Source organism: Leptodactylus fuscus, chromosome 2, assembly GCF_031893055.1.
Source record: "Leptodactylus fuscus isolate aLepFus1 chromosome 2, aLepFus1.hap2, whole genome shotgun sequence".
Lineage (NCBI taxonomy): Eukaryota > Metazoa > Chordata > Amphibia > Anura > Leptodactylidae > Leptodactylus > Leptodactylus fuscus.
The window spans coordinates 226422452-226436552 of record NC_134266.1 but is presented as its reverse complement, the minus strand read 5'-3'; the positions used below and the strand labels follow the sequence as shown (position 1 = coordinate 226436552).

Here is a 14101-nt window from a genome sequence, read left to right as displayed (position 1 = left end):
GTATCCCATCTTTATACTGTAACCAATGGAGAGAAAAGTCCCTTGTGCAGGATTCTTCTCTCTGCCGATTTTTTTGCGGTTCCTTCAGAAGCTCCGACACAGGCATGAACATAGCCTTATACTGTCTGAAAATCCGGTGTAGAGTTATACTCTTTAGTCTAAATTTACACCTTATTAGTTAACCGACAACATTTTAGCACATTGTCTGGTGCACGGTTTTGCATATTAAGCTCCATCTCCTTTCCAACCTGTCAAATGAGTTAGAAAAACTATTATAAAGTGTCTAAAATACATAGAAAATGAAGTGTAAAGCACGTACGCCAGCTTTTTGGTGCAAGTTCTGACAGAATTCTGGTACATTTTATTAGTTTACATATAGTGCGCATTTGGTATTGCATTTTACTCTTAATCAGTTGGCTAGGACAGACCATCATAATTCTGAAAACCATCAAAATCTGAAAAACACATACTAATATGTTTGACAAAGTTGGATAAAGACACAAATCCATCACATCCAACCTGTGAAAAGACCATGTTGATCAAGAAAAATGCAAAAAAAAACCAAAAAACACTATGTGATGGATACCAATTGCCCCACATTAGGAGAATTTTTATTCCCAAGGCCAAGAATAAATCCACATCCCAAAATACTAGTTCCCTTAACTTGTGATATTGTTACCTTCAACAAAGGCATCCATTCTCCTACTGAACTTGTACATGTTATCTACCAGCACAACATCCTTTGGAAGTGGGTTCCACTGTCTCACCCTACACTTTATGTACCCTGCTCATATTGTATATGTCCAGTGTAGCTTGCCTTGTCTAACTTCTTGGATACCACACTGGGCATTCACTGCCCTTGTCTGCTGGTGACCCTGATCAGATACTGATGGTAGACTCCTAGAAGACTACATCACTGTACAAGATACCTTTTGTTGTGCCTTCTCCTCACAACTATGTTGCCTGTCACTAATATATATGTATGATCTATAGTTATTTATATGAAGGAATTGAATTACTGTTTTTAGAAATCCACATAGTAACGTCTGTTGTATATTTTCTAGGTTAAATCCTGAAGAGTCAGGTGCACCACAGACAAAAATACCAAAGCAAGAGGTAATTGTAATAAATGGAAACAACTCTCACGTCTCATAAAATTATTGATAGATAATCTACTGTTTTTATTAAAGTGTACTATATCTAATCTACCTACAAGTCCAGTTTGTCTCCACCTTCTCCAGTGCTATAGTCGGACATTCAGAACCCTAACTGATCAGCTGGTTGAAGAGGCCTCTAACCTGTGCTGATGATACCACTGCATTGGTGACATGGTATGAATGGGGCTGGGATGCAATACCAAGCACAGCCCCTATGTAATGTGTGGCGCTGTGCTTAGTAATCAGTGAAGAGGCTGCAGTGCTTACCTGAACGCTGTAACCTGTTCAACCAGTGGACCTGTGGGGTTCTGGCTGCTGGATTCTTACCAATCACATATTGATCGCCTAGCCTAAGGATAGATTATCAATATATGAAGCCTGGAAAAAGGATTTATTATTATTATTATTATTATTATTATTATTATATTTTTTGTAAAGGATGGCGATCATACAAATTTGTCTCAAGATTCTCTTTTCATGGAGAAGAAGTCCGACTTCTCCTAATAAATCCCCCCTTAAGATATTACAGATTAAAATAGCACTTTGTAGAAAGTCTTGGAATGGACAACTATGTAAATATCTGGGGGTTTTGCCTAATTTGGTTATTCCAAAATTATATATAAATATATTCATAATTGACTGATAATGATAACATCTGTGTTGTGTTCCCATGCTAAAATAGATGAGTATTTGGCGTGTAGTAGAGAACTGGTCTAATGTCTTCCACATATGTGCACTGGATAAGAATGGACGGCTGTACAAACAGACACAGCTTTAGTAAGAGTGTCAAATAAAAAGTATCATGGGCCCCAAAATTAACCAAGGGCCACACTCTATAATTCTTATAAATAGGTTTGCACATGGAATACTGTCCAAACCTCTAAACACAAAATTTCACCTAAGCTATAACTTATTGATAGAAATATGGGATGGAACAGGGTGAAAGTAGAAGATCACTTTATGGCTACTCCTGCTGTACTTTAATGTAATAATTACACTTTATGATCAGATTGTAGAAGTCCCGCTGCAAGGCGAATCAGAAAGTGTAACTACATCAGTAAGGCATAGCTTGGAAGAAGACAGTGGCAGTGTGTCTGGTGAAAGCATGGATGGCCATTTGCAAGGTGAGAGCTGCGGTTACCATACACTATATTAATATATGTATTGTGCATACATGTAAATATATATATATATATATATATATATATATATATATATATATGGAATGGACCTAGGGGTCCATTCGCATGGAGGAAAATGGTGAGGAATTTGGTGTGGAATTTCAGCGCTGAAAAAAAAAAAGCCTCCCGTTGATTTCAATGGGTTCCTTTTTCTGCTAGCAGATTATGCTAGCAGAAAAAAGAACCTATTGAAGTCAATAGGAGGCTTTTTTTCAACACTGAAATTCCACACCAAATTCCTCACTATTTCCCTCCTTGTGAATGGACCATAGCTAGAGGGAGGAATTTTTGATGAAGATTTCTTAATGCTAAAATCAGCCCAACACCAATGTAAAAAGACGCCCCTTTGCTGTAAATAGTAGTAGGGAATAAAAAAAAGTAAAGCTCACCTTTTCCAGGTCTTCCAGTCCAGTGGTAGCTGCTTGATCCTTAAACTTATTGTATATGTTGTAGGTTCGAAAACATCAATGATTCCTCAATAGTTCCTCCTGGCTATCCGGCTAATAACTTTCTTATAGTGATCACAGATTAGAGTATTCAAGTTTCCTATTGCTCACCTGCGTTTGAGAGGGATGGAAAATGAAGACCTGTGATTTGATAAGCTCAAATCCATTGACTACAATGAGAGATCTAAGGATTGTTTTTAGGCCACAGCATTCAGAGAGTAACTTGTAATGTCTATGTTTCTTCAAGCAGCTGTAACGGTAAGAATACCCACCTCACCTGGAGCTCCCCCTACAGACTTATCACTTGCTCTACCACATCCCGCTCCATGGAGCAGACAGCTATTGCAGCAAACACTTATGGATGAAGGTTTACGACTTGCCAGGCTTGTGTCACGTGACCGGTTGGGCCGACTCAGTCTTTGTGTGCCAGGAACTCCTCATATTGCAGGTAAGAACTTCTTCATTCTGAAAATCTTTTCCCAGAACTCTCTGTTGTACCGTATCCCTGTTATTCCATATGGAAAAGTAATAATAAATCCGTTACCATTCCCCCATTGTCAGTTGGACACATTGATACCGTATAGTGCTGACAGGGTCCGGCTGTGGAAGTGAGCACTGCTGACAAATACATAATAATAGAGTAACACAATGAATTTCAGGCTGGTTATATACTATACATCAGACTCTGCCCATATGTGAATTGGATAACCGGCCTGTACAGTATGCCAGGAGATGAACTCCTAATATTATAGTTATCTATGATGCTAGGAGTCCGTCTCCTAGCGTATAAATCTGTTTTAAAACATGGACTGAGTCTCATGTCTGTTCAAAAAAGTCTTAGAGGGACAAAAATGGCTCCTAAACTAATACAAGTGGCATGTACAGGCCTTTAATAGGAGTAGAAACATACCTTTGTGACTACAACCTGATGAAGCAATGCAGAGATAATCATCCTTTTATGGATATGTAAATCACCCTCAAGTGCATTGGAGGCGGGGCCTGATTTAGTAGAATTGATTACAGGCAGTTTCAAATGCAAAGTCTCTCGTCTGTAATTGGTGTCTAATATCGCACATATCTACAATTGTCTGTAGGCAAATCTGGTACATCAGGTCCCACCTCCTTTGTACTGTTTCTGCGCCAATTATAGGTTCCAACATGCCACTGTTATGGGTTTGGGAGACATTTTGGACAGATTCAATTTAAAACAATATGCTCCAGAATTTTTACTAATATAGAGATATCAAGTATTAAAACAGATATAGCAGGAGAGCTAGGTATATAGTGGGTGAGAGAGGTGTGACTGAGATGGTTTCTTGTCTCACGTATGTCAGAAGGGTTTATGATACTCGCTTAGTGATACTCATTTATTCATGATATTGGTTTTGGGATACTGATTCTCATTAGGGAGATCCAGCTGTGTATTGGCAATGCTCCATGGGAACAAGTATGCAAATTAGCCCAAATACAGAAGGAAAGTAAGCTGCCTCATTAGTGCCACCCACTACCAGTAGCTACCCCAAAAGGGTGGTACCAATGAAGTTCTCCTCCTTCTAGAAGAGAGCTCATCTGCATCACTTGGATAGCTTTGTTGCCTTCTTCAGTCTGGCTACTGCTCCTGTTCGGTACTGTACATGGCATATACATACACATACTTTTATCTGTGTATTCAGTAACCTTGTTTTATTTCTCCATGCAGAATGTGATGATGGTGGATCAGAAAGCTGTTCTAGTTTGCCAGTTTCACCACAAATCACAGACCTCAGATCTGGCAATTGCAAGGAACAGGAATAAAGAAAATCAGAAGACAAGCCGAGCTCAATTTAAGGATAAGAAGTAACAACTACAAAAATCCATAGTTCCCTAACCCAAAGCCATCTAGGACATTGAGCCATCTATAATAATGAAATCTTACCAGTTTATTGAATATAACCAGCTGACCGATATAGACTGGCCCGCAGATCGATGACATAGAGCACAGGGTCTCATACACCATAGGGATTTGGGGATTAGAAGAAGTTAAATAAAAAGTAACAAATTTACTTAGGGCCATGATGTGATATTATAAGATACAATATATTACAATGATTATTGTACTATCTTTATTTCCTATAGCTATGTGTGTTATATAGAACATCAGATGGTTCCTGGACATCCATTGCCAGATTTTTTTTAGAGTAGATGTCCAATGCTATATATAATATAAAGGGGCCATTGAGGAGGAAATAAAATACAAGAATTCTTTAGAATTTTGTAAAACCTTATAATAGGTAGAATTGTGGGGGTGCAAGTTTGGGAAGTGAAGTTCCCAAGCAAAGAAATGTATATATAAGGTCAGACAAGTGAACATTGATGTTTCCAAAGTATTGCTTCAATATTAGTCCTATAAAAGAGAAGCAGAAAGTGATTTTACCACTGAACCTTAGGATTATAATACATGGATACCAGTGGTGCTGTTTCTCATATCACCACTTACGGTTGGCAGGTTATATAAAGAGCTGCCGATATCATCTATACAAGTATATATATATACAGATGGCTCTTAGAACTGGAGATATTTGAGACAAAGTAGTGAACATTGGAGAAGACATTTATTCCATTTCCTATAAGCAATCCCAATGAGCTACACTACAGGCAGCGTCTGCCCAGCCCGAAATGGCTGAGAACACGAGTAAATACTGAATTCAGCTACAAATCTAATGTACATATGGTGTAGTGTCCTTCTCATGAGGTCGGTAAATACGTTTGTTTAGCAATTGATTGAAGTGAGCCAAATAATGAGATATGAGTAGTTAGTAGGCTAGTAGACCGGCGTGCATTAGAATATAATTCTTTAGATCACCTTTTTTCTGTCTTTTAATTCAGGGTTGCAGCTAAGGACTCAATGCATATCATTGGTATTTGGGAAAGACCTACATTTATGCAGTTAAGTGAACGCATTACTTTTTAGGCTATTATCAAGATATTATCCAACTGGGAGGATAATATGGGTTAAACCATTGACAATCAGGGGTTGCCATAAATAACATGTGGGTCTTGACCTCAGTGCTAGTATCCTTACTTCTGACCTTTTATGATTTTCAGAATCATTTCACTATAATAATAACTATACTGTAAATTCTTCTGATTCTCAATTGACTTATACTATGGTGCTCATGTACAGTATAAAGTGTCAATGGTTGGTCATTATGTTATACTGTGAAAAAAGTATGGGTTGTACCATCAACAGTCCCAACTTGAAGACTCCTACTGATCACTAGAACTGGGGTCTTGTGGCCCCATAATTGAGTGGGCCACTAGTTATGCAAGTGCCCTACTGTTTCATTCATAGTACAATGCTTGGCTGTTTCTGCCAGTCCCATAGACTGATTCTGATTGGAGTGGTAGGTGCATGTGTGAACAACACTCAATTCATACAGGACCCATGTTTTTGAGATTGGTGAGACCCCCAGCGATCAGACACTCATCTATCCACAGATGGGAAAGTCCCATATAATATATACTTCATCACAGACTATGAAACTTTAGATATCACACATTTGAGAAAAATTTGAGTCATTTTCTTAGCTAAGTCACGGTCCATATCAACTTTAATAATTTTTAGGGATAATGTCACTCCCTAAGGAGTGACCACCTTCTCAGGCATGCGGAGTCTTACAAAAAGCCATTTTACCTCCACTGTGGGGATTATGGGAAAGATATGCAAATCTGTTTCCCAAGATGTAACTAGGGAAACATTGCCTCTGTTTGCTTCGCTCTAGGGGTAGCTCCCTTGAACATCATGCCCGACTTTCCAACAAGCCTTTACTGCAATGATGCGGGATTTTGCCAAGTCTAGAAGTCTCTCACCTCTGTCAAGTCAGTTCTCCCTAGGCCCAACCAGATCGAAACAGCACTGTCCACAGCTGGGATACTGACTTGGCAAAATCTCGCATCACTGCAGTAAAGGCTTGTTGGAAATTCGGGCATGATGTTCAAGGGCAGAGGGCAGCTGACACTGTTTCCCTATTTTCATCTTGGGAAACAGATTTGCATATAGAGCACCAGATTTGCATATAGAGTACCATAGACATAGAGCACCAATGGTGCCACTGGACCCCTTTGACAATAATGAGATCCACCAAGTTTATGTTATGTTGTCTATCATTTTACCAGGCAATATAGTTCCTTATACTGTGCTTATATATATATATATATATATATATATATATCTATATATACATCGCCAACAGATGTGAGCGCAGCCTAAAACTATGACATCCAGGCGCTTTTTCCATACAAAAACCCTTTGATGATTTACTAGTATATTATTCTACCAGTACAGTAAGAAATAAAGCCCATGTATATATGCTGTGTATTGAGTCCTGAGCTGCATTTATCTTTTGTATACACATAGGATATTTAATCATCAGGGAGCTTTTTCTTTTTTCCTGGGGTTCAGTCCGATTCCACATTTTGTGACCCCCTCTGACTGACATCCTTTTGTTACAAAGCAATAATCAGACTCTGTATTCTGTCTGCAATAAACTCTTCAGATAATCCTTCACAGCACCGTTGTCACTTCTCAATGGAGTCCTAGGCGATGGGAATGGCTTTGCTGGTTAGTGTAAAGCCAGCCTGTATAAATGTGTTTCCGTAGTTAGTGAAAGTGTAACTGAGCTTATTTACTCTCTGCCTTGGAAATGACGGTACATGATAAGCTTTTATTCTACTTGTATATAGGAGTAGAATCAGCGACTATACATTCCAATAGGAACATTGAAACCCATTGTATGTTATTTATGGTTGTTAACTCTAAAATGTTCCTCAGTTGCCTTTATTATTAACTTATTGTGTTCTGTTCTGACACAGTGACACTGCGTAGTAGTGAATCTTATATTCAATGTTCTAGTCTTAACTCCACTTGAGTAATCTGTCACATAACTGTATGTATAATCTATGTCCATTATTGTCTGTAGTCTTGTAATGGGCTATAGCTATGATATCTGTAAAATGTCGTCTTGTTGTCGCTTGGATGTCTGTATTGTTTTGTCTACAATAAGATCTGATTCACTGCATGATGTCAAATTACTGTGGTTGCGCCATATAAAAAAATCACCCTGTTAATAAATGCACTGCTGACTTCACAGCCATGTAAACTTACAGATTTTTTTGAGAGATCTTGGTACCTATTTACCTTTAAAATATTAAGCGTACAATATAGAGAATTGGATCCATCTCCCTGGCTAATATGGTTATTTCTTATCAAGGTGGAAATAACAGAGCCATCTATTGAAGCTGCTTCGAGTTTGGCGCCATTGCCTTTCCCTAAGGGTAAGTTCACACGATGTAACGTTTTGAGCGCGTCATCTGCCGGCACATGTATACGTGCCAGATCATGTTCAACGTTACATCGTGTGAACGCACCCTTAGGGTTATTTATAGCTGTGCTAACTACCCCTACAAGTAGGGTCATGTCACATGTCTCTTCTTTGAGGTTTGGTTAAAGGGGATGAGCCCTTCCATCCTAGCCTGTAGAAGAATCTTGGAGGTGTAACAATACCTGAAGACCGTAAAATTGACCATTTTTATCAGCAATTTAGGACACTCCCTTGTAGAGAGTAAAGTAGCTGCAAAAAATATTTCTCTCTCTAGGGGACTTGGTCAATCCATTCAATACCCACACAGCCCATTGAAAAGATACTGTAACTCTTAACTTCCCGTGAGGTGGCCTTGTTATGTCTTCATTTTGCCGAATGCTACAGTACTGTTCGAAATGTTTGACAGAGGTGGAAAAGTGCTGCATAGTAAGAATTCTTTAAAAAAACAGAAGTGTTAATAGTTTATTTTTATCAATTAATAAAATTGTTCAATTGAACAAAAGAGAACTCTTTACAATCATACCAATATTTAGTGTGATTGTTCTTTGCCTTCAAAACAGCCTCAATCCTTCTAGACTGTTTTGAAAGTGACTCGGCAAAGAAGTTGTTCCAAACATATTAGGCTCGGTTCACATGTGGTATTTTGGACCGGAATTTGACACGAAAGCCGCCTCAGATTCCGGTCCAAAAAACGGGTAGCAGCAACTGGATGCTGGTGTAGTGCACCGCCATCCAGTCTCAGCACTCCGATCCGGATTAGGCCCCAATGAATAGGCCTAGTCAGGAGGGAGCATCTTCAGGCAGATGCCCGTGGCTGACTCAGACGCTACATCCGCCTGAAGAATGAGCATGTCGCTTCTTTTTTCTGGGAGCCGGGACAAACCGCTCCAAAAAAAAGGAACTGACTGGCTCCCGTTGATTTCAATGGGAGTTGTTTTTTGGTCAGGATTTTGAGGTGGATTCCGCCTCAAAATACTGACTAAAATACCCTGTGTGAACTCAGCCTTAGAGAATTAACCATAGCTATTCTGTGGATGTAGGCTTGCTGAAATCCTTCTCTCTCTTCATGTAATCCAAGACATACTGAATGAAGTTGGAATCAGGGCTCTGTGGGGGCCGTATCATCACTTCCATTACTCCTCCTCCAAAGGGTGGTCACACCAAATATTGATGAGATTTAGATTTTTTTTCTTGTTCATTTGTTTAAATTAACTAAAAAAAATGTTAATGCAAAAAAAACCCCCAAACTATTAGCACTTCTATTTTTTGCAGCATTTTGACACCTGCCTAAACCGATTGCACAGCACTGTATGTCTTAAGGCTTACAAAGGGACAAACTAACTTTTCCTTTTAAAATCTTTGCAATAAGCATCTGATCTCATTCTGGCCCACGACAATGAATGTTTCTTCAGGAACCCTCTCTACAACATCAGGAACTGGTTATTGAGCACCAGTCACCTAACGTGGTAGTTTCCTGTTACATAGGTAGCCAGATGGGCCACATAGTCAGTTCACAAATGGTAATACTCAGTTATTGCCATTGATCTCTGCTCTAAATAGGGATTTGTGATTTGAAAGCGTCTGATGTTTATAGATACAATAGTAAAATGGTAACCATTGAAACCATTCACTGAATAGCTGGCATCGGCATTCTAAAGTACACACACCTCAAATCATCCATGACAATCTCATATATTGGGGGAAAAACTCAATAAAGTAAGATGGAGTGATAAAGTGGGACAAATATCATGTAACCTTCCTCTGGTGCCCCTTATAGGCCCTGTATTGAGCACATTGGAAGATCCTATGCTTCTCTAGTGGACTAGTCTAAGGTCATACTGCATTGTCCTGCATGTTGTATTGCAAAAATATGTCACATTCTGTTATTCTTGTTATTCTGTATTTATGATGATGTTCAATTTATTACATGGGCTGATGGTTGAGTCCATTGGCCACTTAAGTGTCCTACTGATCACCAGACAAACCAACAAATACTCCCTTGTCGGGCTATTGCATCTTTTATGTGGCACATAACATTGTTTGTTGACAGCACATGGCTCTGTCTAAGCAGGGATCATTACTCTTTCCTTCTAGTTTGGATCAGCCATGTTATATCGTTGATCGGTGCTCATCACCCCCTTCAATGGCCTGTGTAATAGGGCCTTAATTCAATGACGCTGGCTGAAAATGTCTACCCAATGCAACACTATTGGCTTAACAGTAAGTCATAAGGGTAGGCCTCTTGGTTTATAGGTTAGTAAAAGTAATAAAAACCAACGTGAACTATTATACTATTACTATACTATAACATATAGTATACTAATACTATACTATTATACACAATGTGAACTATATCCTTTTACAAAAGAAATGAAAACAATATAGAAGCCGGCACCAACCTGTGCCCTGCATTGATGTGTTTTAACCATTTTTATGTAGAATAATTTGATATCTTTAAAGGGAAGTCAAGTTCCAGTCTATTGATTGATATGGATGATGCTCCCTCCATAACTACATCATGCACAGTCCACCGGTCAAACTAACAGCACTGGTGGGAATAAAGAGGTATAAACAGATTCCATACACAAACCTGTACAATGGCAATCTCCAAAACGCACCAGTTGTTTCATTTGACTTTTCAGGATGAGCTGGTATATGTGTGTACATGAGTAACACTATGGCTGGTCATTATATGACTTATGTAGAGTTTAGCAGTTTTCCCTTTGCATGCTGTATCTATAGTTTGCATTCCACCCTGAGCTGGTGGGTGGTAGAGACTAGCTGGCTGCCAACACTGCACAAATTATACATATGAGAATCTACTCCATAGCTGTATCTCACTCAGTAACAGTCCCAAGAACGTGCATATATAGAAACGTACTGACCTGTATTAATATTGTGCAAGTTGTGATAGGACGTGACTTAGATTGGAATAGAAAGTTCCTATCTAGCCCCAGCATAAGACTAGTTCTGTCTCTACTCTTATCTCCTACACTTCCTCATCACTCCTTAAAATTTCCTTCTCTACAGATGTCTATAAACATAGAATCATGTGACATACAGCCTACAGTCTTGAGAGGGATATAGCAGGGATTTGTAAAGTGGAAGTCAAGTTAGCAGAGGGAGGGGAGCAGGTAAACAGCCCGATAAGAGGGGAAAGAAGCATTTTCCTCTGATAAAATATATTACAGAGTTTCTTATTATCACCTACATTAAGCATTTCTGCAAAGTTTGTTGAAATGACAGGGTCTCTTTAAGGATAAGGCCCCATGTGGCATCTCACAGCAAAAAAGCACCATGGGAAAAACCACGGACTCTCTGCTTCAATTACACCTATAGGAAACCTTGACCGTTTCTGAAGTCACAGCGTGTCCGCTGGCCGTATGTTACCACAATGTAGGGATGGGATTCACTAAAATCCCATCCACTTTGCTGTGACTTTAAAATGCCATGTTTCTTTCCGTGATGTTTCCACCACGGGCATACCACGGCGCTTGTGCCATGTGAGACCCCAGCCTAAGGCAGGTAAATAATACAGGTAATTGAGTATTACTGGTCATAACAAAAGGCATCTGAATACAACAAAAAAGGTGGAATATCTAAAAACTCCCCACATAAAAGCAATACATTTATGTGCGGTGTATAAATATTATTAGGATCCAGAAAAATGTTTCTTTTGCGTTTTTTGACAGGATGGTCTCTATGTTTCTTCTTGTTTGAGGAGCACATGGCTTATTACTCTGTGAAAATATTCACCATTCCGGTTATGATATAGATATGTTATATAATGTTAAGATATCTTTAAGATGCATTTATAAACTCACTGTAAGACTCTGATCCAGCAAATGGCAGCCGCATGTGCTATTATGTGCTGTCTGCACAGCTAGGAGACAGGTTGGGGTCTGTACATCTGCACCCACTAGCCTCTGACAGGTACGGTACGCTTCGAGATATGTTTTCTTTGGATAAATGTGTCATACTTCATTAAAATAAGAAGGTGAAAAAAGCTGAAACCATGATGTGGCCTGGCTTACACATAGTACTTTTGCTTTGCTTTCAGTAATACAGCGTGCATCTATATATACAACCTAGAAGACACTGACCATATGTTTGCATTCTGTATCACGTATAACGCCAGCTCAATGTTAACGGATTGCCTATGTGTTGCTGTACGTGTTCTGCGTAGAGATTCTAGCAGTAGTCTTTTACTTTGTTGTACATTAGATTATTTATTTTGTTATTTGAAACAATAAAATTTATTTTACATCTTTCTTCCGGGTGGTTTTTTTTATTAATAATTTTGCAGCTTCAGGGTTAGATGGGTGCAACAAGGTTGAGAAGAAGGATTGGCAGGGTGAGCGCTCAACCAGATCCCTAAGGCCCTGCATTGCAGAAAGTTGTGGTTTTTGTGCCAAAGTAAGGAGTGGCATTAACAGAAAGGAGAATTGTAAGAGCTTCCTTTATATTTCCCATTCTTTTTCAAGCCAATCTTGAATTTGGCTCAGAAATGCAGAAAAATCAGCAATAATAAGGCTAATGCCCCAAGGGAGTTATAAACCGCGGCGGCAACGCATTGCGGTTCTGCCCACATCGCTTTAAACAGAAAGTTTGTGGAGTTTTCCTCTGCGGACTTTCTGTTACAATTATATCTATGGGGAAACCACCGGCGTATCTGTAGTTATAATTGATAGGCTGCAATTTCCAAAACTGTGTGATTTTTGGTGTAGCATAGGGAAAAAAGGTAAAACCTAACTTTTATTAGGTAAGCAATAAAATTGGAATCAAAATGAATTGACGTTCATAAATCAACAAACATCTAGGATAGATATGTGGTGTGGGCACAAAAGGAGGGTAATGATTGCATATACAGTATATATGGGAGGTTGCTACTATGAATCTATTGCATCCCACCTCTCCTTCAAGAATGACCCCAATAGAAAGGAGCCCACCACAGACAAGGTCCCCTCTATGATTAAAAGGAAAAAGACCAGCGTAGTTGGTTAAATATGGTGATTTAAGTCACTATCAGTGCACACTCTATCAGCACGTTTCAACCCTCCAGTCCTAAGGGGTTAAATGGTGTAGACATTATGGATAAATAGCCCACTTGCATTAAAGAGAACCTTTGACCTCCTGGGGCACATGTGATGTAATATAACGCTAGAAATTTGCGCTGAATTTAGCGCACTATTGGCTTTCCCGTTCTGTGGCCCCGCTGAAGAGCTATCGGTGCCGGTACTGTAGCTCTTCAGTGTCAGAAGGGTGTTTCTGACAGTCACCCAGTAACGCCCTTCCTCACAGCAGTGTCTATTGCGCTGTACTGTGAGAAGGGGCATTCCCTACCGCCCAGCGATGACGCTGAGCGGTGACAAACACCCCCCCCCCCTCCCAGTACTCCTCTATGGACGAGTACTATCAGGAGAAGGAGAGGCGTTCGCTGGACGGTAAGCAATTCCCCCTCTCACAGTACAGCGCAACAGACCGTGAGGAGGACCATTTCTGACTGACTGTCAGAAACGCCTTTCTGACATTGAAGAGCTACGGTACCGGCACCGATAGCTCTTCACCGGGGGCACAGAATGGGAAAGCCGATAGTGCGCTGAATTCAACGCACTGTTGGCTTTCTAGAGGTGTATTACACCGCAACTGACCCAGGAGGTGAAAGGTCCTCTTTAAAATACATTGGAGTCAAACCCCACAGACATAAGATGACGGTATCTGAGGCTATTGGGGATTCATAAACAAGGTGGCCAAGATAAGATAAGATAATAATGTGGCTCACAGCGTATACTCTCTACACGTTTTCCGCTAATAATTACGGGTTCATCAGCAGTTGTCATAGCATATCTCCTGTTAAAAGCACCAGTCAGCTCATAGCAGCTGTTCTAGTCAGTATTTCCACACTAAAATTTGGCAGCATCTTTTTTATAAACCCAAAATAGTGCAGTTCTTTTGTT

At 39.6% G+C, this 14101-nt stretch overlaps 1 protein-coding gene across 2 annotated transcripts in view; it reads left to right on the top strand.

The window, feature by feature from the left end:
- The window catches only part of NAB2 (NGFI-A binding protein 2), a 45651-nt gene extending 33236 nt beyond the window's left edge, over window positions 1-12415 (top strand). The window contains exons 4-7 of one of the 2 annotated variants that reach the window (XM_075265746.1): window positions 1065-1116; window positions 2167-2281; window positions 3032-3232; window positions 4484-12415. In XM_075265746.1, coding sequence (XP_075121847.1) covers window positions 1065-1116; window positions 2167-2281; window positions 3032-3232; window positions 4484-4578 — 463 coding nt within the window. In that variant the 3' untranslated portion in view covers window positions 4579-12415. The remainder of the gene's footprint in view (window positions 1-1064; window positions 1117-2166; window positions 2282-3031; window positions 3233-4483) is intronic. The other variant, XM_075265748.1, reaches the window with a different exon arrangement.
- The last annotated feature ends 1686 nt before the right edge of the window (window positions 12416-14101 follow it).